This window comes from Carcharodon carcharias, chromosome 6 (assembly GCF_017639515.1).
Source record: "Carcharodon carcharias isolate sCarCar2 chromosome 6, sCarCar2.pri, whole genome shotgun sequence".
In the NCBI taxonomy this organism is placed as follows: Eukaryota; Metazoa; Chordata; class Chondrichthyes; order Lamniformes; family Lamnidae; genus Carcharodon; species Carcharodon carcharias.
This window is the reverse complement of record NC_054472.1, coordinates 106,755,200-106,781,165: the sequence shown is the minus strand read 5'-3', so window position 1 is coordinate 106,781,165 and position 25,966 is coordinate 106,755,200. Positions and strand designations below refer to the sequence as shown.

At 44.6% G+C, this 25,966-nt stretch overlaps 1 protein-coding gene across 1 annotated transcript in view; it reads right to left on the bottom strand.

Moving 5' to 3' along the window:
• LOC121279297 (peroxidasin homolog) overlaps positions 1 to 25,966 on the bottom strand; it is a 659,434-nt gene that overhangs the window by 321,638 nt on the left and 311,830 nt on the right. Inside the window, exons 3-4 of the mRNA XM_041190436.1 lie at positions 10,894 to 10,965; positions 2,643 to 2,714 (exon numbers count right to left, since the gene is read on the bottom strand). Coding sequence (XP_041046370.1) covers positions 2,643 to 2,714; positions 10,894 to 10,965 — 144 coding nt within the window. The remainder of the gene's footprint in view (positions 1 to 2,642; positions 2,715 to 10,893; positions 10,966 to 25,966) is intronic.

Below are 25,966 nucleotides of genomic sequence, written 5' to 3'. Positions count from 1 at the left end.
CATGAGCATCTAAACAGGAAACAAAAAGCAAGAAAATAAAATCAATTCTCAAAACCTTTACACAAAGCTACTTAACAATTGGTCCATACACATGGGTGAACATAGAAGCTAAAATAAATTCTGATTTTATTGCAACCATGGTAGCCACATCACCCAAACAATTGAAAGACAGTTTTACAAGGTTGTGAGAGAGGCAGTTCTTTTTCAAATCAGATTCCTGATTGGGTGTTTTATTTTCACAAGCATTTCAAGACTTGTCATTGTTACTACAAGGCTCATTCGGCATGTACATAGTGCATACTGGATGAGTGGGTGTAGAAGCGGGAATGGGGCATGAAGGGGCATGGAGGAGGCATGTTAGATGTGAAGGGGAATGGGGTGTGGGTGGGGAACTGACAGGAGGTAAGGGGTGAGGGCTAGAGCACATAATGGCCCTTAATGCAGCTGGGCCAAAGTCCCAGAGAACCAAGGAGGGCCTTCTATCTGGCCTGGCTTGGCACTCGCACGCCTCTGTGGCCTGCTCCAAACTGCTTCCAAGTTCGGCGTGCCCAACTTGATCCTACCCCACCTCCCTGGAGCAAAATAATGTCTGCAGGAGCCATTAATTCAGAGACGAGTCTGCCTTGTTAGCGAAAATCTAGCCCAATATCTTTACTGATGCACAGACATCTGACACATTGTTCCTCCCTGAGGTTCAGGTATGTGCTCCCTGGACACCCTGTGCAGACATTCTCCTGCAAAGACCCCTTGTCCCCTTCTTTCCTTTCCCTCTTTTAGCAGTTTTTCCTGCTCTGTGCAGCCTCAGTTCAATTTCTCAATTATGAAAGGAATGTCTACTAGTGCACCCATGCCTGGGAGCAGTTGATTTGTGCAGAACCCTTGAAGTCAGCAAAAAGTCCAATAGCATCTGCCTTATCATCCTCTGTATGCCTCTGCAACTTGAAAGAACTATGGAAAAAAGCAAATACTTGCAAAATCAATACAACATCCAGAAGAAATCAACCAACAACTAACCTGTAAGACACTGAAGATCCCTTTAAATTGCACTATTGGGAGTTCCTTCTTCGCAACACATATTCAGCTGTGTGAGGTTAAGCGAAGGCATCGGCTGGAATGTTGAGCTTCAAAATGGCAGCATTGGCATCAGATCAGCATGGCATGTTTATTGACATCACGATCTGCCTTTTCTGGATACTTTCGGTGAATGTTAACCATGTATCAGCCAATTGCCTCACCAATATGGTGATTGTGTGTGTAAAGAGCAGACAACATGTGTAGCACTCAAACAACACATACTACAGAGTCCAATTTTGCACCCTTAACTCTCCCTATGACAAGTTGCCCTTTGCAGCTGTAATATTGAGGGTAGCGTGAGTGGAAATTTGGGGAGTGTGGAGTGTGGGAAATGGTGAGTCACTGATTGGAACTTGGAGAGTCCTCAGAGTGAGGAAAAGAAAAACAATTGCATGCTGATTATGGAGCAGGATTTCACCTTTGACTGGAACAATTGCCTTCTCAGTCTATGCATGGTTTGTACTTAAACTGGAGAGGAGAAATGAATTAAAAATGGCATTAAAAACAAAGGCCCTGAAACTCCTGGAGCTGAAAATGATGGAAAGCCTGATTTCTGCTGATGGTGCCCAAGAAGCTGGTGTGAAACTTGGTATCGCCATAATGTTGCCCAATTTGCTGTGGCCTTTTAAATTCTTTTGAGGTAGGGCAAGGGTGTGTGAAGAGGGGATATCTAGGGGAGTCTCAAGGCTTTCTATGGAAATTCCATTCAGGGCATTTCCTAATAAGTCAAATGGAACCAATGCCTGTTGCTAACAGACAATTGTACCATTCTGGGCCTAATAAAGACCCCAAAGCTTTCCTAGAGTACTGTATGTAATCAATCTCAAAACAGATTAATTTAACTAGCCCTGAGAACACAATAGCCTTAATAGGGATGGAGACCTGTGGCTCAGTTGGTAGTACTCACACCTCTGAGTCACAAAATTCTGGGTTCAAGTCCCACTCCAGAATTTTAGCAGAAAATTAAGGCTGGCACTCAAGTGCAGTATTGAGGGAGAGCTGTACTGCTGGGGTCTGTTGGATGAGATGTTAAACCTCTTGTGAAGAAAAGCAGGGCAGATATCCTTAGTGTCCTGATCAGTATTTATCCCTCAAAAAATAGACTACCTAGTTATTATCTCATTGCTGCTTGTGGGAGTTTGCTGTGCATATATTGGTGGTTGTGCTTCCTACAATAATGACTACACTTCAAAAATACTTCATTGTCTGTAAAGCTTCTTGAGATGTCTGGTGGTCATAAATGTAATTTTCTCTTCATATATTTTCTGCAGCCCAGAGGACCTGGGGACACTACATGCAGGACAACTGTGGGCATACTGGGGCAAACGTTGCTGAAATGCACTTAAATGTGACTTTCTCTTGCCCTAGTTATGCATGTAGCCTCAGCTTCAGGATTTGTAACTGGGTCTCTGGCTTTGAACATCAGAGGTTGGGAATTTAGCTGTCACACTTACCCAGTTGATACAGACTCCCAAGAATTTCAGGGCCAAAGACTTTAAAATGTATAAAAATGCATTATTAATATAAAGACATTTCTAAAATATCTAGAAAGTATGAAGTTTACTTACAGCTGCTCCAGTGACACAAGCCCTTTAAATGCTTGCCTGTCAATTGTACGAATGTTGTTCTTGTACAGGTAGCTAAAAATAAATCAGAAATTGAACCAGAGAAACAATGATACAAAAGAACACATTTGGTCAATGTCTATGCCACCTCTTCTCCCATAATTATCGGCTGAAATTCCATTTATCTGTCCTTTTCCCATGTTCTAGAATATATTTTCTCCACAAGCCTTTATCTAATATTTTTTTCCTATTCTTGGCCTCCTCATTTTGACCACAGGAGCACTTTCACCCATAGATCCATGTTTATTCCACGCTGCTTTGCAACATACAGCAAATCATAATGATGTATGACAGGTTTACTGGTGTGTATTATAGGAAATTCCCAGCCCTAGTCAGTCATTTGTATCTTTGCTTTACCAGTCTTATGGTGTGTTTGATAATAGTTTTTGTTGATGCATGGGTCTTCGGCAGGTGTCTGTGAATGCAACACACTTATTATAAATCAGGGATGTCATGGGTAACTTTTGTCTTTCAGAGACAAACATTGCACTTTTTTTTACGATCAAACAGAAGAACATGGTTTAATACAAAATAAAGCTGTCAGGACTACTTAGAGAAAAATGTGAACTAGTCAGCACAATCTATGCACTGGACACAAACAAGCCACACCATGTTAATGGGGAGCCCTGTGATTCATGATAACTTCACTAATTGTGAACAGGATCTGTGAAATCAATGATACCATGGACTTTTGGAAATAGTATAATCTGGACAAAACTCAAGGCTGTTGCTCCTAGTTGCCCATCTGGAAAGTGGCAACAATGCAACAATTACAAAAGCAAAATATTGCAGCTACTGGAAATCTCAAATAAAATGAAATTCTGGAAATTCTTAGCAGGTTAGGCAGCATATGAGTAGGGAGAAGCAAAGATAATGAGCCTGATTTTGAGTCCCTATCAGGAGTGGAAACAGAGGCAGGCTAAAAATAGCACCATCGGCCTGTGTGCTGGCTCCCTGGCACCATCCTGCTCCTAGGCCATTTTCCCAGATGTAGGATGGGAGACATTAGTGCTATCTATCCACGCACAGCGGGTAGCTATTTAAGCCAATTAAGGCCTGTTAATGGAGGCCAACTGGGATTTTCCAGTAGCCCTCCATGTTGCTGCAAGCAGTGGGGGCCAATTTAATTCCCTGGGATTGGTCTACCAGCAGTAGACTTGGGGGTGGGGGTGCCAGGGCTCGAGGCAGGCCGAGAGGTACCGCCCTGCCTGGTTGCTGGGTAGTGTAGCAGTCGCAGGACCCAGCAAAGGGACACAGTGGTGGCCTGACCACAACATCTTTTTATATGGGCCTGAACTTCTTCACAGTCACAATCAGAGTCAGATGGCCACTCCGCTCTTAGTTTTTTACCATATTTTTTTTTAATCCTATCTCGCCCAACCTTCCGGCTCGGGTCAGGTGAGATCGAAGCAGTGCACTAAGACTGACCATCTCCATCACATCACCCAAAATTTCCCCTTCCTCAGCGGATCTGTTGCTGAAACCCTGATCCAAGCCTTTGCTACCTTTAGACTTGTCTATTCTAACACACTCCTGGCCAGCCTTACACATTCTGCTCTTCTTAAATTTGAGGCCATTCTAAATTCTGCCACCCACACTGTTCCTCACACCAAGTCCCATTTACTCATCACCCCTGTGCTTGCTGACATGCATTGGCTCCCAGTCAAGTAGTGTCTCATTTTCAAAATTCTTATCTTGGTCTTCAAATTCCTCCATAACCTCACCCATCTTGATCTCTAGAATTTCCTCCAGCCCTACAGCCCTCTAAGATATCTATGCTCATCTAATTCTGGCCTCTTGAGCATCCCCAATTTTATTTGCTCTACTTCTCCTCCATTAAAAGGTTTCATAAAACTCATTGACCAAACATTTGACCACCTACCCTGATATCACCTTAAGCGGCGTGGTGTCAAATTTTGCTTTAAAATGCTCCTGTGAAGCACCTTGGAACATTTTATTATGTTAAAGGCACTAAATAAATACATTATCTTGCTGTCGAATGACTCTAGATTGCAGTGAACTCTTTGGCAGTGGAAGTTGTTGGCTTCAGGACATGCCAGGCATCTGGTCTTTCCATTCAGGACATCATATAATTTCCAGAGCTGCAGTAGCTGCCTCTCAGTACCCAAGCCACCTAGGAAGAGGGCCAAGTAGGTCCCACAACACTTTTGTAGCATAGAAATACCCATCCGCCTCTCATGATAATGATCCTTAGGTTACATCTAGGAGAAGTACGAGAATAGCAGAGTATAAGGAGATAGCGGAGTAGATCAGGTTCAACTCTGAGTTCCTCGTAATAATGACTTGCATTTATTTAATGCTCTTAAAGTAGAAAAACATTCCAAGATATTTTACAGAGATATACTTTAAAAATCAGCACTTAGGTGAAGGGAGATGCATTAGGAGGGTGATCAAAAAGCAAGCCAAACAGTTGGAGGGCTGGAGGTGCCGGGCTGGAAGAGGCTACAGAGATAGTCAGGCAAAGTCCATTGAAGGATTTAAACAGGAGAATTAACATTTTAAATCTGAAATGATGAAAAGCAAATAGCCAGTGTAGATCAGGGAAGACAGGGCTGATAGGAGAGCAGAGTTTTACATGATCTAAAGTTTACAGATGGTGGAGGATGGAAGGCCAGTCAGGAGAGCACTGAATACTTGAGTCTCAAGTTGGCAATAACATAACTGAGGGCTTCATCATCAGGTGGGCTGAAGTAGGAGGATGGTAGACAATGAGACAGAAATGGATGCAGACAGACTTTACAATGGAGAATATGGGCGGAATTGTCCCAGATTTGCACTAAGTTCGGTAGTGGGCAGGAAAAACGACGTTTTAACCGTTGCCCACAATAGCGGCTTTTCATGCCATATTGTCAGAATCCCACCTCATTAATTATGCATTCCCAGAAAACACACTGTTTCTATGGCCGGCAAGCTCTCATTCGCCTGCCACACTATCACCTCACTGTTTCATCACACCGGAAGCCATATTTAAAGTGCAGCCGTGTGCACACCTCTCAAGGCTTCCAGCCCACGACTGCTGAATGGAAGACATGTCCCTGAAAGGCAAGAAGACTGCAGCCCCCAGGTTCAATGACATGCCCTTTGAGTGCCTTTTGGATGCAATGAAGGCTTGCCATGATGTCCTGCTCTGGCCATAGGATGGGCTGCAACATCACCAATCTGGCTTGGGAGGCAGTTGGAGTGGTGGTCAGCACCAACACCCTGCAAAAGAGGACAGCCACCCAGTGCCGCAACAGAATAAATGTCCTCTGTTCTGCCAGGCTAAGTCACTCTTCTCATCACTCTCAACTCACTCACTCACAAACCCATCACACATCCAAAGGGCCTTCACTCAGTGCTGGTTCAAGGGACATCACAAACAGCTTCATTGTCCTCATCCCATCCATGGGACCATTCACCACCCACACATGCCAGGCATAGTTATCATCTGGCCTGGCAGGCATCCTGCTTGCATTCTCTCCATCTCTATTCATGAAGGACAAATTGGCACACAAGAGGGAGAGGTCACAGGCTAGTGAAGGATTGCCTGAAATCAAGGTCCTCGTGGACTTTGAAAACAAAGCTATTCAGCTGACCAGCGACAATCTGGATGGTGAGGTCAATGGTGCTCTACCAAGTGAGGATCCAGCAGTGAAACATCCATCAGACAACCATGCTGTCAGTGATGTGTCAGGCAACTGCCATGCACTAATCATCTCTCTTTGCTTTCGCAGGCACATCTCGGAAACTGTCAAGAAAGTCCATGGCCTAGGGCCTCCAATCAAGCCCTGATGGAAGCTCAGAAGAGCAATCTGATGAAACCCCCCCCCCCCGAGGACCTGTCACAGCGCTCACTCACACTTTCTACTAGTGCAGAGACACACACCTCTGTTGGGAGCTAGCTTTAGAGTAGCCTCGGGATCACAATCTGGTGAAAACATTGCAATTTCTGATCCACAGCAGTTGCTGGAGCTGCAAAGGCAAGCTTGGGAACATCAGGAAGGAAAGTCTGCTGCACTCCTCAGATTGCAAGGTACAATGGAGAAATCCATCCACCTTCAGTCTGAGGTGATAGCGTCGGCATGCCAACGCAACAAGGTGAACACGGGTAGAATGGTAGCCGCCATGCAAACTTTGGCCCAGGACATTGCTCCTGCACTGCTGTGCAGGCTGAACTCAGCACCGATGCCACTGCCTGATTGGCATGTGGTTCAGTTTTCCTTCCAGTAAAGAGGCAACACATGTCTTTTGCCAGCTTTCCACTAGCAGGTGAGACCCATGATGCCTCAACAAGATCCCACCTAATATTTGTCCATGGTGTTGCCAAGAAGATGCATGAAAGTGGGATAGACAAGGGGGTGAAGAATGGATACTTGGAAGTGCCCTGCTGAAATAGTGTAGGAGAAGAAGACATTGCTGAAGATGCTCTAGCTATGAGCAAACCATTAAGAGTGGAACCAAGTGAGGGAGAGCACCAAGTTGAGAATAGAAGAGGAGCACTGGATGAGGGTGAAGAGGTTGATGAGGTTGATCATATAAAAAGGCTGCAGAGAGCTGAAGGGGTACAAGAAGGAAGAATGAAACACTATCATAGCAACAGAAAGTGTCGATCATGACTTTGGCTAAGGTCATTTTGGTCTGGAGGAAGTTGCGGAAACCAAGTGAAGCAATTCAGATGGAGTTGCTGGAGAAATGAGCATGGATTCGGAGCTGACAACACATTCAAGAGTTTTAGAGAGGATGGGCTAGTGATGATGTTGGTTTTGAAAGGTAGAAAGCAGCGCTTAAGGAGAAGAAACCTAAGTCAGCTAACACAGCGACCAGGAAGGAAAGTTAGATCATCAGCAATTTAGTGTGAATGGGATCAAGGATTGCAAGGAAGTCGCTTTCGTGAACAAGATTTTCTCGAAGAGGGCATTGGTAAAGGTGGAAGGGAATAGAAGGAAGGCAAGGTTGATTAAGGATGAGGGTCAGGAGCCCTGGAGAATATTTGGTTCACTGGGCAATGGATAGTGGCTAGCCTCTATCTGGTGAAAATAAAGTCTATGATATATGTCTCCATTCCTTCATTATTGAGACAAAAGCCTGGATTTGCTTATGAAATATTATTGTGGGAGCACCAAAAGTACTGCAACTATTTAAGAAGATGTACACAGTTAAAGTGCTGAACAGGTTCTTGGAAAGAAGTACCGAAATGTCTGGTACAACAAAAGGGAAAAGACTGATGTAGGACTACCACTGTTAAAAATGAGAGAATTGAGGGACACAATAGTTGGAGTAAAAGGATGTCATTACATGCAGCAGCACAGACCATAAGGAAGACGATGGCTGAGTCTGCAAACCTTTTGCATTGTCAGAAGGAAGCTCATAACCTCAGTGGATCAATGAGACAAGAATGTTTTCAGATGAGTAACCAGGCAGTTAACTGAATCACATAGACAAGAAATGCCCTTTGAGGTACCTCATGGAACCATGTTCCTTGTTCCAGAAGCAAGTCACTTGATAGCAGATATGTTAAACTCTTACACCCTACAATGTGTGCTAGTTTATTGAAGGTTCACAACTTAGGCCTTTGCTCTTTACATCTATCATTGCTACCATTCATTCTATCAATCCTGACTAATAGTACCTGCATGTATTCTCTGAAAATCAATAGAATTTATACCAGGTAACATCTCCAGAGGAACTCAGATATATATCAGCCTTGTCAGAAATGTCTGGCACTGTAAAAGCATAATGGATGACTTGCATAATCCTCCAAATCATAAATTTTGGGCTCAATGATTCTAGTATTGATAAGGCCAAGGGATTATCTGCAGAAGACATTAGACTGAGTTTGAATCGTAAAATTGTGGAGATTAAGTTATTTTGCTTGATAACCTCTGGGCAGCAGGCTAAGATATATTCTATGATAAGCAACATCTTTCATAGTTTGCAGAGCAGGCTTATGGATAAATGCCTTGTCTTGTTACTTGTTTGAAGTTCTAATGTTTAAACGATGAAAGAAAACGTAACTGCTTTAATGAACCATTGAACCATTGAGAATGCTGGAATGCCCAAATATGAGGAAAGCACATAATTCCCATTGCATCAACTGGAAAAGCTAATTGATTCATTACAATTTAACCAAATTATAAAGGCACTATCATGAATCATACCACAGGATCTAGCTTCAATGAAGAATAATACAATGAAACATTAATGAAGTAAGTCTATGAGCAGAACGTAAAATAAATGGGGAGAGCATCATACCTAACAAATTGCAAGCTTACAGAATGATGGCACAAAGGTCAAACTGGGCAGTTTGGCTCTAATCAAGCACTCAAAATCTTGATTTATTCTTGCATTTTAGAACACATTGACAAAATAGATTGCCATGCTGTAAATTTCCCTTCTTCTTGAGTTCTCTGCCCAAAGGCAGGTCCAACCCATAGCATCACAATCTCCACAATAAGGCAAAGAGGCAGATCGCAAATCCACCCCAGCCAGAATGGGGATCAAACCCCATGCTGTTGGCACCAATCCAGTCCACACCAGCTGTCCAGACAGCTGAGCCAACCCCCGCACCCACCTGAGCAAAGAGTCCAATTTGCTGTGGCAACATACACTTTTAAATGCCTGTTGTAGCCTGGAGTGATGGTTGGGGCCCCAGTTTCTTTCCATCACATGGAACTTGGGTCACATAGCACTTTTAGTTCATGGCTGACTAGGAATCTCTCCCACTCTTACCACCGGCATATGTTACAAGGATTTCCAAGTTGATACTCAACCTGTTTGGTCATGTAATGAACACACCTTCCTTGACCATCAAGTCTTGGAGTGAGACTTGAATCCAGAGCATCTGGTTCTGAAACAGGAATACTACCACTGTGCCATAAGAACTCCTGCTTTAAATTTATGCACTAGAAATCATTAGAGAAGTTTATATACCAATAAATAAAAGTGAGCTAGTGTGAAGTAATTATATACTTGGTCACAGCAAAGCGGCTGGATGGAGCAAGTTAATTACTAGGGCAGGAAGAGAGTCAGAAACTTGGCCACAGTTAGGGATTAACAGAGAAGAAACAAGGAAATTTAGAAAAATAAAACACACCACATGCAGGAATATCTGCGCTGGTCACTATAGTTCTGTTTCAACTTATCCCTTCAAGCAGGAAAGAGGCAGATTCAGCACGGATATCTTTTTTTCTGCCTCACCCAACTGTGTGCCTCGTTGAAACCAATGGAGTATAAAACAAACATCTGACCCAAATGAAAGCCGATAGGCAGGTTAGGTTAAAGTCTGGGCTTATGTGCAACACAATTGCACCCACAGTTGCTTGGGGTTTCCATTATGGTTCTCTTACAGATGATTGGAGGAATCCCCAGAGAAACACCTTAAAAGGCATGGCAGGAAATTGGAAGAACTCAATGGAAACTCAGAGCTGTTAGTTTTGAATTCATGTACAATGTCTTAATCCAGAAGTCAAGCAGAATCAGAAAAGGAAAACAGCAGAGGATAAGCAAAGGTACAAGAAGCCGAAAGACAAAAACAACTTGAGGGAGATCAACAAATTATAAATATTATGATATAACTTCAGATTTAAAAAGATTGGTATAAAAGCTTGCAAAACAATTAAAATACTATGAAATTAGTTCTGCTGCATCTGTGCCTTAAGTCTTGTTTAATTTATGCTTGTGTGCACGAAGCACATAGGAACTTGATACAAACTGAGTGACTAAATGGGCAGAGTATCCACTGTTCCTCTCGCTGAAACTTGCTGGACACGTGGAAGAGGCTTAAAAAGGGGAGTGTTAAATATATTTTTATGAATCCAGAAGGAGCAGAAGTGATACTCCAGATTTCACAAGAATAATGTGGGCCATCTTTGCTCTGGGTTTTTCCCCATTCATAATTGCACCCCATGAGAACCCACCTTTCTGCCAGCCAGGCCAGCCCTTGGGTCGTCTGATATTGCACAGGTCTGGCGAACTGGAAGATGATGTCTGCATGGTGGCTGCATCTTACTGACAGCACGATAATGAGGCCCAGTCCTCAAAATAGACCGGACCATCTGTCAGCAGGATTGGGCAGCCAGCTATGGTACTCTACTGATCGATAGTCAAAATCAACACAATAACCAAAATATGGAGCACTGAATTAGATTGAGGTCAACCTGTATAACAACATTAGTATGGAAATTTTAGCACTTACAGGTATTTCAGGTTGTCCAAGTCCTCAAATGCTTTCCTTGGTATTCGTTTAATTTGGTTATTGTTCAATAATCTGTATAAATATAATTTAAAAAAAGTAATATTAATTTTGATTTTCATAGCACATTCCATGCCAACCAATGAGAGAAATTTCCTTCATATAGATCCATGTTAATCTTTATATATGGAAGAAATATTCCCCTTATTCAGTAAATCTCTAGAGTCAAAGGTGCATTTTCTGAATCCATGCTGGCAATGAATGTCTTGTACACTGCTACTGCATATTTTAAAATTGCTGGTGTGAACTTCCAAACTTAACACTAAAAATTAACTCAGTGATTAGTTATCTTTGTACTTAAAAGTCATTGAGTTGTACAAGGTCGTGGAGATTCTGTGCCTTATCCAAAATAGCGCCCAGGTCTGGAAGTCCTGTACCCATTTCTGACAGATCCTATTTTTGTCAGTAGGGGAAAGAGGGTAGGATGTGATTCATACATGGGGAAACATGAACCCCAGCAGGTCCATGTGAACTTATTGCTGAATTCAAACAGACCCCATTTTTGCTGGATCGAAGTCCATTCCCTCCCATGTGTGACTTATGATTTTCAAGGGTAAACATAAATGCTCGTAAGAGGCGAATAGTGTCTATGGAAATGTCAAACTGTCAAGTTATTAGAATCCCCTTCCCTTTAAATTTTGATTAAAATCAGCCTGCTGTGTCTCTGAGTTGAACAAAAATCAGTGTTTGCGTTTCAATAGATGTTTGTTGACATAGGGCAGAATTTTCTGCCTGTCAGGCCATGCGGGAGCGGGCGCAGACCTGATCGCCGCCCACGATTGGGTCCACGCAGCCATTTTATGCGGGCAGGTCTGTTAAGGCCCGCCCAGCATGAAACTTGGCTTTCAAGGACAGCAGGAGTGGACGGGTAGCGGCGGGACTGCTATGACCACCGGGTTCAATGGCAACTCATCAGCTTGTTTAGTGCTCCTGCAGCCTTGCAAAAGCTGTCACATATGGCTAGCAGAAGGGCTCCTTAGAGCGCTTCTGGTGAGCAGGCCAAGCAGGAGGGTAGGGCAGGAGGGACACTGTGCCCCTCGTTTCTCAGACGATTGCCTTGCTGTCCTCCTCCAGGAGGTGGCAGCATGGTGGGAGGTCCTCATTCCCAGGGATGGGAGGAGGAGGCCCCCCACATGACCAAACATGCCTGGGAGGAGGTGGTGGGGATAGTGAGCTCCCGTGACGGGGTACAATGCACCTGGATCCAGTGCTGCAAGCACTTCAATGACCTTTTGCCCTCGGGAAGGGTGAGTAACATGTTGACATTGGTCACTTTACCCAGCAGGTAGGCTTTACCCCCGGCCAACCCGCACCCCCAAATCTGAATGCAGTGACTGCATTGAATCATTGATGGCATTTGTCCTTTGCTGGGTGGGCCAGCAGATATTGCCCATGCCTAGGTTATCCTGTGAAGGTGATGATGAGATGGGTTCGGCACCCACAGCATGTAGTGCAGTGACACCCATATTACTGTTTTGGGGGCAACCTGGAGGATCTGCACCTAAGCGCAGCGCTGGAACTGCAAAATATGTCAAAGTCAGGCTGCTGACATACTGGGAGGGGACCTTCCATCTGCTGCCCTTGGTGTTCCACGTGCTTTGGTGCCAAACGTGATGTAGGCAGCATTTGGCCAAGGGGGGGAGGTAACAGGCCTGGCATCTATGTGTGAGTGTGTGGCAACTGCAGGGGTGAAGTGGCACTGGAGCCCTGCAAAGTCCCACTCTGGTTGGGGTGGGACGGCAGCGAAGAGAATCCAGGTACAAGTTGCACTAATTAATGCTCTTTTCTCTTTTTCAGGAGAAGAATGCTCAAAATACCACTGAGTGGTTGAGGACTGGTGGTGGGCTGGCCCAGTTGGCCATCATTACCTGGTTTGAGCAGGAGGCCCTCGATCTGGAGAGGCACCATGTGCCCAGGTCCACCAGTGTCAATGAGGCTGAGATGCCAAGGGCAGGTATGTTTGCCCAGCAGTGAGGTCACCATTAGTGTCTCAGCAGCCATGGCAGTGCTGAATATTCAGTGATTGAAGTTTGCAACATGGCTTGACCATTGCTTATGGAAGGATGAGTGCCTCCGGGGGACAGGGATATACATTGGCGTTGTCTCCACATTAACGAATCAAATGTCCTAGTTCTTCCTTTCAGCAACAACAGAGCAGGGCTGGGAGGAAGAGCTACAGGGGCACCCTCTCATACCTGAGGGCCCTGAAGTCTCTGACCCACCAGCAACATGCCATCTTTGCCAGGCAGGCACAAGCACAGCTACTAGCACCTCAGTGGGAATTAGATCATCAGCTAGTGTCCTGGAGTACAGCAGTGAGGGTACTTCACAGTCACTGGAGGAGCCGGCAGAGACAGAGATTGCCAATGGTGCCAGCAGTCGGAGGATTGCAGAGGAGCAGGCACATGCTCAGTTAGTGGCTAATGATGTGCCTCTGTAGTCGTCCATGAGGCAGCAAACGCTGGAAGCCCAGCAGGGTCTGTGGGAGGATCTGGTGGAGATACATGAGGCCAAACTTGGTTTGATCTCCATGGTGAAGGAGTCCATGTGGACCATTGCCCATGCAATGAGTCTCATGGCCGAGCGCTATGCTTCCTCCATGGAGAGAGTGGTGACTTTCGTGGAGAGGGTCCTCCAGGAGACCAATCAGGACTTCCTAGGGATGCACTTGGACTAGCAAGCCCTCACATCGGCATTGACCTCAGCTGGTCAGTGCCAGTGTGGGAGGTGGTCTGGGCACCAAGTTTCCCAGCTCAGTGCCCATCCATCTACCGTGAGCAGGGAGGTTCAAAGCGACCTCACATCAGCGCAGCAACTGCCTGTCATCTCTGCGGGCTCCTCTCAGGGCGCTCCAGATGAGGGCGGCAGCTACTCCACCCCTCTGCCAGTGACTGTAGCATCCAATGAGGCTGTGACAACGGGGGGAGATGCCAGCTGTGGAACTGGCTGCTCCCTCCCAGGCGGGGCCAGCGCAGGCTCCACAGGCCAGAGGACGGAAGCCATGGTCATCGAAGCCATAGGACTGCACAGTGAGCAGGGTGTCTCAGATGCCAATGTCAGCGAGGAGTCAGCACCTAGACGTAGCACCCGAAAGCACAAATTTAAGGCACCTTAGGCACACACGGATTTCTCACTGGTGCTTTTGTGTTGCCCCGCATTGAGGTCATGATTAGTTGGTGTGCTGTTTGACACCTTTGTCATTTTGTTTCCTTAAATTCATTTTGTTATATCATTAAATTTAGACATGTGACCATGGCTGAGGGTGACTCTTTTCTTCGGCAGGGGGATGGTTAGCCATGATGTTATGAGTGAGTTGTGTCACATTGAGCTTTATTGACAAGGCCCTTAGTTAATGTTCCTATCCAGGCAGATTTAGCACTCCGGTATCGAGTATGGAACGTGCAGCACAGGCTTTTGTTGGAGGTGGTGTGCTTGCTGAAGGTTCATTGGATGAAAGCCTCCCCGGTGTCCCTGCCTCCCCTGGAGTACGCCTGGGTCAGTGTCTACCCCCTCAGCATTTCCCTGTGCGTGCTCATCCTCGAACTCACTGCTGGACTCATTGTGTGCAGCCACAGCCACTGCGTCGATGTCTTCATCCACAGCGTCGCTCTTTCCAGCGCAAGATTGTGGAGAGCACAACATGCAACTACTATCAGCGACACTCGATCTGGGGGGTACTGTAGTGTGGCCCCTGAACAGTCCAGGAATCAGAAGCGCATCTTGAGAAGACCGATGGTTCTCTCCACCACAGCCCATGTGGTGCCCTGGCTCCTAGGGTAGCGCTGCTCAGCTTCTGTTCTTGGATGGTGGAGCCATCTTCTGAGGGGATAGCCTTTGTCACCCAGCAGCCATCCATCCAGCCGGGCTGGAGCACTGAAGAGCCCCGGCACCTGGGAGTGTCTGAGGATGTAGGCATCATGGGAGCTGCCTGGGTACCTTGCACAGACTTGTAGAATCAGCATCCTGTGATCACACACTGTCTGCACGTTCATGGAGTTGAAGCCCTTCCTGTTGACAAAGGCACTGGGCTCACCTGCTGGCGTCTTGATGGCCACATGTGTGCAGACTATTGCACCCTGGACACCGGGGAAGCCAGCAATGGCTGTGAAGCCTGTGGCTTACTATGTCTGGCTGGCCTGGTCCCTGCAGAAATGGATGAAGGTCAATACCCACCTGAACAGAGCGTCTGTCACCTGCTTGACACAAGTGTGCACAGCTGATTACGAGACACCGCAAAGATCACCCACCGAGCCTGGAAAGAGCCAGAGGCTAAGAAGTTGAGGGCAGCTGTGACCTTTAGGGCTGCTGGCATGGGTTGTCCACCCACACAGTTAGCGGGGATCTCAGGCCCAATCATCTGACAGATAGGGTTGACTGCCTCCCTTGAGAGACAGAGCCTCCTTTGGCATTGCACCTCAGACATATTGAGGTAGCTGCTTTGCCCCCTGTACACCCTGGCAGCAGGATAATGGCATCTTCTGCAGCCCCTTCTGCCTTGGACTTCCTGTTGGCCCTGCACTCCTTGTGCTCCTCTCCTCCCAAAGTTGGCTCCCATGGAGGCTGAATGTGCACTCCTGGCCTCCTCCCCCATCTAGCCCTCCCTCTTCCTCACAGGAGGTGCCTCCAGTGGAGAACACAACTCCCATTCCCAGGCTAAGGGAAGGCTTCCTGAAACCTGCAAGCCCCAAAAAGGATCTTTACTGTTGTGTGCTGACCTGAAGTTTATGAGTCATGTCCAAGTAGCTGGTGTGAGTTTTGAAGTATTTCTGCTCACACAGACAAGTATCAGTAGCTTTCCAAATTAAATATTTGACCGAGCACATTCGTGACCCCACTGACCCCTCTTATAATGGCCGTGGATTAGGTTTATACAAATGTTTCCTACCTGCCTGCCCGTTGCGCCCATGTGGTGATCTGAAGATCGCATGGGCCCCGAAAAATCACCCTCAATTGATGTCTTAAGGACCTTAAGTGGCCCATTAATTAATGGTGGGCGCGCATCGGAGATCAAGGCACACCCGCCCAATGAAATATCGCGATGGCGCACGGTGACATTGGGATGCTCGTCTGACATCACTGCGCGTCGTTTTACATGTTGGCGTGTGGCCCCCCCCCACCCCCCCTCAACATGCCAACAGGAAAATTCTGCCCATAAGCTAGGTGCGCTCATTATAGTATTATTAACTCTTGACTGCTTCCACAACCTGTCATTATCACACTGGGGGGCTGTAAGTTCACAGTTTGATTGAAAGCACCAAGAGGTTATTACAGGACCAGCATCTTTGTTGCTGGGCTATGAATACAAATGTCTGTATACAGGCTTAAGTACTTGACTGATTTTAAATGTATAGAATGGATTTTCTGCAATGAAAATGTTTTCATACAGTGAAATCAGCAATGGATATTAGAACGTTATTTTACTTCATCTCAGCTTGGCTCCTGAGGTCTGCCCCTGGTGACTACTAGGTGAGTTGGCATGGGGGGGTATAAGGGTAAAGGGTGGTGGATGGGAGACATGGATTGCCATATGTTGGCACTAAGCTGTCATAGGGATTATGAGGCCATGGGGATGCGGGATCATGTGTTGGCATGAGCTGGTAGTAAGTTGGCATAGGGGCTATAAAGGGCCATGGGAATGAATGGGGGGCACGAGTTGGCTTGGAGGTTATGAGGGGCCATAAGGGATATGGATGGCCATGAGGGATATGGGTGGGGGCATAGATTTGCATGGGTGGGGCACAACTAAGGAAGTAGAGAGGGCTTTAAACTAAACAAGAGGGGTGAGGGATCAAGTTTGGGTAGAGGTAGCAATTCAAGGTATAGAGTCAAGATAGGAGAGCAAAATAGTAATATGAGAAATAGCAGGAAGGGACAGAGAGGAAAAACCTTGGACTATATCAACAGTCAAGACTAGATGTTACAAAGGTAACAAAAAGACAAAATTGAAGGCTCTCAATCTGAATACACGTAGCATTCATAACAAAATAAATGAATTGATGACCCACATTAAAGTAAATAAATATGATCTGATAATGATTATGGAGGTGGCTGCAGGATGACAAAGATTGGTCCTTAATATTGATGGGTACATGACATTCAAGGAGAATAGGAAGCTAGGTAAAGGTGGAGGGGTAGCATTGTTAATCAAAGAGGGCATTGGTGCAACAGTTAGAAATGACCTTGGTTCAGGAGATCAGGATGTAGAATTGGTTTGGGTGGAGATGAGGAATAATAGGGAAAAAGTCATTAATGAGAGTGGTCTACAGGCCCCCTAACAGTAGCCACAGTGTAGGACAAAGTATTCAAGAGAAAATATTGTGTGCTTGTGATAAAGGGACAGCAATCATGGATGATTTTAATCGACACATAAACTGGAAAAATCAGATTGGCAGTAATAGCCTGGATGCAGCATGTTCTGGAACCCAACCAGAGAGCAGGTTATATTAGACTTGGGATTGTGTAATTTGACGGGATTCATTAATTACCTCAGAGTAAAGGCACCCCAAGGCAGCAGTGACCACAGTATGATTGAATTTTACATCCAGTTTGAAAGGGAGAAGAGCTTGTCTAAAACTAGTATCTTAAACTTAAATAAGGGCAACTATGTGGGGATGAAAGCTGAGCTAGCTGAAGTGAGCTGGGAAACTAGCTTAGAGGATAGATCAATAGAGAAACAATGGTAGACATTTAAGGGGATATTTCACATTATTCAGAATAAGTACATTGTTACTATAAAGAAAAAGTCTAAGGGGAGGACCCATCATTCGTGATTAACTAAAGATTTTAAGTAAAGCATCAAACTTAAGGAAAAAGCATAAAAATCTGCAAAGATGAGTAGCAGGATGGATGATTGGACAGAATATAAAGAATGGCAGAGAATGACTAAAAGTCTAATCAGGAGAAAGAAATTAGAGCATGAGAGGAAGCTAGCTAGAAATGTAAACATGGAAAGCAAGAGTTTCTACAGGTATTTAAAAAGGAAAAGAATAAGCATTCCACAGGGATCGTTCCCTCTGGGACACCCTGGTCCACTCCTCCATCACCCCCTACACCTCAACCCTCTCCCATGGCACCTTCCCATGCAACCACAGAAGGGGCAACATCTGCCCCTTTACTTCCCCTCTCCTCACCGTCCAAGGACCCAAACACTCCTTTCAAGTGAAGCAGCATTTCACTTGCACTTCCCTCAACTTAGTCTACTGCATTCGTTGCTCCCAATGCGGTTTCCTCTACATTGGAGAGACCAAATGCAGACTGCGTGACCGCTTTGCAGAGCACCTTCGGTCTGTCCACAAGCATTACCCAGACCTCCCTGTCGCTTGCCATTTTAACACTCCATCCTGCTCTCTTGCCCACATGTCTGTCCTTGGCTTGCTGCATTGTTCCAGTGAAGCTCAACCCAAATTGGAGGAACAGCACCTCATCTTCTGACTAGGCATTTTATAGCCTTCAGGACTGAATATTGAGTTCAACAATTTTAGGTCATGAACTCTCTCCTCCATCCCCATCCCCTTTCCGATTTTCCCCCTCCTTTTTGTTTTTTCCAATAATTTATATAGATTTTCCTTTTCCCACCTACTTCCATTATTTTTAAGTGTATTTCCATCCATTGTTTTATCTCTACCTTTTAGCCTATTTCGATCCCTTCCCCCCACCCCACCCCCACTACAGCCAACTGTACCTTGCTCATCCTGCTTTCTACCCTTAATTAACACATTCCTTTAGATAATATCACTACCATCAACACCTCTTTGTCCTTTTGTCTGTGACATCTTTTGGTTATCTCCACCTATCACTGGCCCTCTATCCAGCTCTTCTTGTCTCATCGCCCCCCCCTTCCCCCTAAACCAGCTTATATTTCACCTCTCTTCTATTTTTACTTAGTTCTGTTGAAGGGTCATTCGGACTCAAAACATTAACTGTGCTCCTCTCTGCAGATGCTGCTGAGTTTTTCCAGGTATTTTTGCTTTGGATTTGCAGCATCTGCAGTTTTTTGCTTTTATTTAAGTAAAGTGAGTGTTGGTCCTCTAGAGAGTGACAGTTGGGAGTTAATAGTAGATAATAAGGAAATGGCAGAAGAAACACTTCCATGTTCACTATAGAGGAGACAAAAACATTCCAATAATAGCTGCAAATCAGCAGGTGAACAGGAGAGAGGAACTTGGTGAAATTGAAATCACCAGGGAAATGGTACTGAGCAAATTGATGAGTTGCTGGCTGGCAAGTCTCTGGGTCCCAATGGACTATATCCTACGGTCTTAAAAGAGGTGGCTAATGAGGTTGTTGTTGCACTGGTGTTAATTTTCCAAATTTCATTACATTCTGGAAAGGTTCCATCAGATTGGAAAGTAGCAAATATAACCCCTCTATTCAAGAAGGGAAGGAGGCAGAAAATACGAAACTATAGGCCAGTTAGCTTGACATCTGTCGTGGGGAAGTTATTAGAATTGATCATTAAGGAGGTTATAGCTGGGGACTTAGAAGAGCTCAAGGCAATAGGGAAGAGTCAGCATGGTTTTGTGAAAGGAAAATCATGTTTAACCAATTTATTGGAGTTTTTTGAAGGAGTAACATGCACAGTAGATAAAGGAGAGCCTGTAGAAGTACTGTACTTGGATCTCCAGAAGGCATTTGATAAGGTGCCACATCAAAAATTATTACAGAAGATATGAGCCATGGTATAGTGGGTAACATATTAGCAAGAATAGAAGATTGGCTGGCTGGCAGAAAGCACTGTGCATAAATGGGTCTTTTTCTGATTGGCAGGATGTGATGAGTGGAGTTCCACAGGGGTCTGTACTGGGGCCTCAACTTTTTACGATTTACATCAATGACTTCGATGAGGGGAGTGAAGCTAAATTTGCAGATGACACAAAGATAGGTAGGAAAGTATGTTGTGAAGAGGACACAAGGAGGTTGCAGATGGATATAGATAGATTGAGTGAGTGGGCAAAGATCTGGCAAATGGAATTTAATGTGGGAAAATGTGAAGTTGTTAAGTTTGGCAGGAAGAACAAAAAATCAGAGTATTACTTAAATGGAGAACAGTTGCATAATTATGAGGTGCAGAGGGATCTAGGTGTTCCAGTGCATTAGTCACAAAAAGTTGGTATGCAGGTACAGCATGTAATTAAGAAGGCTAATGGAATGCTATCCTTTATTATGAGAGGGATTGAACATAAAAGTAAGGATGCTATGCTTCAGTTATACAGGGCATTGGTGAGACCGCACCTCGAATACTGTGTTGAGTTTTAGTCTCTTTATTGAAATCAGCTGTCCACCTGCCGACCTATCAATGGCCAATTAAGGCCATTGACAGGATAATTAAGATTGTTAAAGACTCTGCCTGTCCAACCTTAAGGTTGGCGGGCAGGCCAGGAGCCCCATCGGGCTCCTGATTATACATGAACGTCATCCACTGGCTGGATGAGGTTTCATGTCCATTTTTAAAAAGTTTCATGAAGTTTATGTGTTTCTTATTAACATGTCCCATCTCGTGTGACATTGGAGTTTTTTTTTACCTGTCAGTAATCTCCCTGAGACAGCACTTTGTGCATGCGCGAAAGAGCACACTTTGAGAGATGGGGATTCCCTCCCCCCACCGCACAGGAAGCGCATGGTGCTTCCCATCGGACAGGCCTTAATTGGCCCACCCACTCAAAATGGCGGCGGGCCCCGTTTCGGCGGCAGAGTTCGGCTGCCCACCTGCAGCTGAGCCAATGGGGCCCACCCGCCCACCAAGGGCAAACTTCTGCCCCTGGAATGAGTGGGTTGTCTTATTAGGAATGATTGGACAGACTGAGCTTGTTGGCACTGGAGTTTATAAGATTAAGGGGTGATTTGATTGAAGTATACGAGATCCTGAATGGTCTTGACAAGATGGACGTCAAAAGGATGTTTCCTCTTGTGGGTGAGTCCAGAATTAGGGGGCACTATTTTAAGATTAGGGGTCGCCCTTTTAGGACAGAAATTAGGAGAATTTCTTTCTCTTGGGGGTTGTGCGACTTTGGAATTCTCTGCCTCACAAGGTGGTGGAGGCAAGGTCATTGAATATTTTTAAGGCAGAGGTAGATAGATTCCTGATAGGCAAGGGAATCAAAGGTAATCGGGGTTAGATGGGAATGTGGAAATCGAAACACAAGAAGATCAGCCATGATCTTATTGAATGGCAGAGCAGGCTTGAGGGGCCGAATGGTCTAGTCCTGTTCCTATTCTTATGTTCTCATGTTCTTATAGGGATTGGGTGGGGGGACATGAGGGGTGAAGGCTAGAGGGCTTAATAGTAAATAAAACAACTGGGCCAAAGTTCCAGAGAACCCAGGCAGACCTTTTAAACAGCTCACCTCAGCACTCAGCAGTCCCTGTGGCTGCCTCTGAACTTTTTCCAGGAGCAGCGAGCCTGGCTCCAGCACACATCCATGCACCCCCAGTCCCTGACCCTAGAACGAAGATCCTGTTATTCAAGGCAGTTTCTCTCGAGGCAGGTTAGGTGGGTTTGGCAAGTTGGGAAATTTCCCGATTCTGTGCCCTCGCCTCAGAAGCGAAAATGCAAGCTATAGACTGCATGCTTAGTGATATAAAGCTAATCATTTGTTCAATAGAAAATATCCTCAATCATATTTATACTTGTTTTATTTCTTAAAGTGTAACCTGGACAGCATAACTATACAAATAATTTATGCCTATTATCTATTTTCCTTAATATTATACTCAGAAATCATTATTATTTTTTGAGGAATAGCTATATTTATGCAAAAATATTTTCTCATTATTTCCATTAAAAAGGATACATATTTTGAATCTTTTGCAGACATGCATCTTCAAACTCTGGCATTGCAAACAATGAGGCTTTATGACAAAAAAGCAGATTGAGTAAGACTGCAAGTTCCCAAAATGAATGCGTAAGTTACTGATTTGCTCTTAGAGAGAACAGACAGCAAAAGGGATTGACTCAGGAGTGAAACTATAAATTCTGCAGTGTAGATGTGCAACAACAATGTTAATGTCTCTCTGACAGGATTCTTTTGCAGGATTATATTCCATGAATAGTGTCAAGGCTGCCCTAGATTCTTAGAGACTGCTCTTCAGAGGACTTGAGAGCTTTGACTTTGAACAGTTAGATCTTAGAGCTGGTTTCTTATTAATGTAGTGAACTGATAAGCAACAAAGCGATTTAAAGCTCCACAAACTTAAATCAGCCAAACTGCATAATGACGCACATTATTGTCATGTCAATATGCCCCTGGGTAAAATCAGCATATATTTGACATTTCAGAGGTGAGAACCAAAAGATTAATCTTCCCAAATTCCATTTCTAAGCCAATAAATAACATAAAACAATTTCAAGGAATTACAATTCTATACTTATCAATCCTATTCAGAAAAGAATAAAAATAAAAATGTTATTTTACATAGTATAAAAAGCATAAAGTACAAATAATATCAAGAACTAGGAAAGGTCATTCAGTCTATTTCACATGTGTTAACCAGAGACCATCAAGCATACCCAACTAAAGGAGGCAACCAACCAAAGAATGTCAGGCCCTATAAAGATTTCTCTGGCTTTTCACTGACATTGGCACAGATGCACATTCCATATGACTGGATCACAGTAAGGGGTAGAAGCAGGAGTTTTTATTCTGGAACCTAATGGCTTATAAGGTTTAGCAGCTTAACAGATAGTGCATTCATTCACTATACCATCTGGGAAATAGTGCCATCAACTTTCTAATACTTTGCTTACTAGGACACAAGGAGCAGGGCTTCAGAGGGAAAAAAACCTAGGGCTAAAAAAAACCTATTTGCTTAGAAATGGATTTTGTAGAGATTAACTTTTTGGTTCTCACCTCTGCAAGGTCAAATATATGTTGATTTTACCCAGGGGCATATTGACACGATGATAAAGCACATTATTATGCAGTTTGGCTGATTAAAGTTAGTGGAGCTTTAATTGGCTTTGTTGCTTATCAGTTCACCATTTTAATAAGAAACCAGCTCTAAGATCAAACTGTTCAAAGTCAAAGCTCTCAAGTCCTCTGAAGACCAGTCTCTAAGAATCTAGGGCAGCCTTGACACTTTTCCTGGAATATAATCCTGCAAAAGAATCCTGTCAAGAGGCATTAACATTGTTGTTGCACGTCTACACGGCAGAATTTATATTTGATAGTTTCACTCCTGAGTCAATCCCTGGAGTTTAGAGAGTTGTGGAATGTGGAGACTCCAAAATGGCAGAGGGACCAACCACTAAATCTGACAGCTCCCATTTTTGACAGGAGGGGAAAGGGGTGTGGTGTGATTCATATGAAGGAAACCCAAACTTAGTAGGGCCATTTGAACTCAGTGCCGAGTTCAAAGAGACCTCATTTTCGCTGTAGACAGGGCCTTAACCCAGAGTGTGGGAGTTACATTTACAGTAGGTGTAAAAGCCATTGAAGGGCATGTAAATTCTGTGGCACTGTCAAGCTGTGAAGTTATTTAAATCCTAAGCCCTTTCAAAATTAAAAAAAAAGCCTGCCTGTGTCAGTGAAGGGTTAAAAATTCAAGGGCCTAGATTTTCATTCCAGAAGCGGGTACGCAGAATTGGGAAATTTTCTAGAATTTTCTAGTTTGCCAACTCAGCCATGGGAAAATGTTCTCCAAATGATGGGATCTTTGTTCTAGGTGGTGGTTGTTGTGGTGCTGTGCATGGGGAGAGAGCTCTCCACTGGTTGGAGTTATACTTAGAATAAAGGAAGATGGCTGTTGGAAGTCAATCATCTCAATTCCACGACATCACTGCAGGAGTTCCTCAGGGTAGTGTCCTAGGCCCAACCATCTTCAGCTGCTTCATCAATGGCCTTCCTTCCATCATAAGGTCAGAAGCGGGGATGTTCGTTGATGATTGTACAATGTTCAGCACCACTTGCAGCTCTTCAGGTACTGAACACATGACATTCAATGGTATTAATATCGCTGAATCCCCCACTATCAATGTCCATTGACCAGAAGATGAACTGGACTAGCCATATAAATACTGTGGCTACAAGGGTGGGTCAGAGGCTAGGATTCCTGCAGAGAGTAACTCACCTCCTGACTCCCCAAAGCTTGTCCACCATCTACAAGGCACAAGTCAGAAGTGCGTGAATGAGTGCAGCTCCAACAACACTCAAGAAGCTTGACACCATCCAGGATATAACAATCCACTTGTTCGGCACCCCATCCACCAACATTCACTCCCTGCACCACCAACACAGAGTGGCAGCATTGTGCACCATCTACAAGATGCACAGCAGGAACTCCCCAAGCCTCTATAGACAGCACTTTTCAAAACCATGACTACTACCATCTAGAAGGACAAGGACAGCAGGCTCATGGGAACGCCACCAGCTGGAAGTTCCCCTCCAAGCCACTTACCATCCTGACTTGGAAATATGTCGCTGTTCCTTCACTGTTGCTGGGTCAAAACTCTGGAACTCCCTCCCTAACAGCACTGTGGGTGTACCTACCTGGACTGCAGCAGTTCAAGAAGGCAGCTCACCACCTCCTTCTCAAGGGCAATTAGGTATGGGCAATAAATGCTGCCTACCAGAAATGCCTACATCCCATAAATGAATAAAAAAAAGTGTGCTAATGTTGGGCAAAAATATAAGCCAAACTGTCAAATTATTTGAATCTCCAGTCCTTTAAAAAGTAAAAAAAAAAGGCTGCCTGTCTCAGTGAGAGTTGAAAAAAATCTTGTCTAGCCGATACAATAAATGTTTGCTGACAGTACCCCAAGGGCTATCATTATTTACTTATTAATGTTTGGCTGCTTTCCACAATCTATCATCATCACAGTAGGAGATCCTATGTTCACAGTTTGATCGCTCAAAGCACTTATTAAAGGATTAACTGTTTCTGATGAGCAGTTATGAATACAAGTCTGTTTGTTTTTATAAGGAATTAAATACTTGAGGGGATTTAAATGTTTTGAATGGGCTTTCATGAATAGGAGTTTTTTTTATACTAAAGGTAAAAGTTTTAATAGGTATTTAGATTTTTATTTTATTTCATCTCAACATAGCTCCAGAGATCTGCTGCTGGTTGGGTGAGTTGGCATGGATGGGACTTGGGGAGTGGGTTGGAGGAAGTAAGGCGGGGGGGGGGGGTGGCCTAATATTTAACAACTGAGACAAAGTCCTAGAGAACTGAAACAGCACACATTGGCACTCAGTAGCCCCTGTGGCCACCTCCAATCTGTGTCTAGGGGCAGAGGACCGAACTCCATCCCACACTACTCCATTTGGATGAGTTTTTCTCGAGGCAGGCACGGTGAACCAGGAGATTTCCTGATTCCTGCTACCCAAATCTGGGCTGAAGTGTATGAATAATAAATGGGTTTTACAGATCTAAGTGTTTCTGACAAGTTAAATTCACTTAGGTAGCAAGCAGTATTGTTGTATTTTTCAATTTATTATCTACTTGACAATGCATTTACGTGCGAAGATAGTGGAAGGTAACTGGTAAGAAGTCAGACTGCTAGATGAAATGGGAAAATTGCCATGGGCGTATAGAAATTGGAAGATTTGATTAGTCAAGGAGGAAGAACTCCTCTGTTACTTCTGGCGAACTATAAACATGTTTATAGCGAATATATTTATGAGTTTGTTTCAAATGGGAAATCTTTGTGGCATGTTTAATGATGCAGTGTAAATGTGTTAGCAGTGCAGTTTGTACAGATTATAACACATGGAGAATACAGTGCATTGAGAGTAAAGTGTGTGGCAAATGTAAAATGGGAGAGAATTTTCTCCCCGTTGGGCGGGCTGGTTGGGAGCGGATGAGGGCAGGCGCGGAGCCGATCGCTGCCTACAATCAGCTGTGCACTGCCATTTTGCGTGGGTGGGCCAATTAAAGCCTCTGCGCATCCGGAAACACTCAGCGCTACCTGTGCGGGCAGGGGGAGGAGGGAGAGTCAGATCTGTCTCAGGGAGATTAAGTTCCGTCATAAAGATGGCAAAAAAAATAAAATTATTCAGCAATGTCCCCTCATGTGACA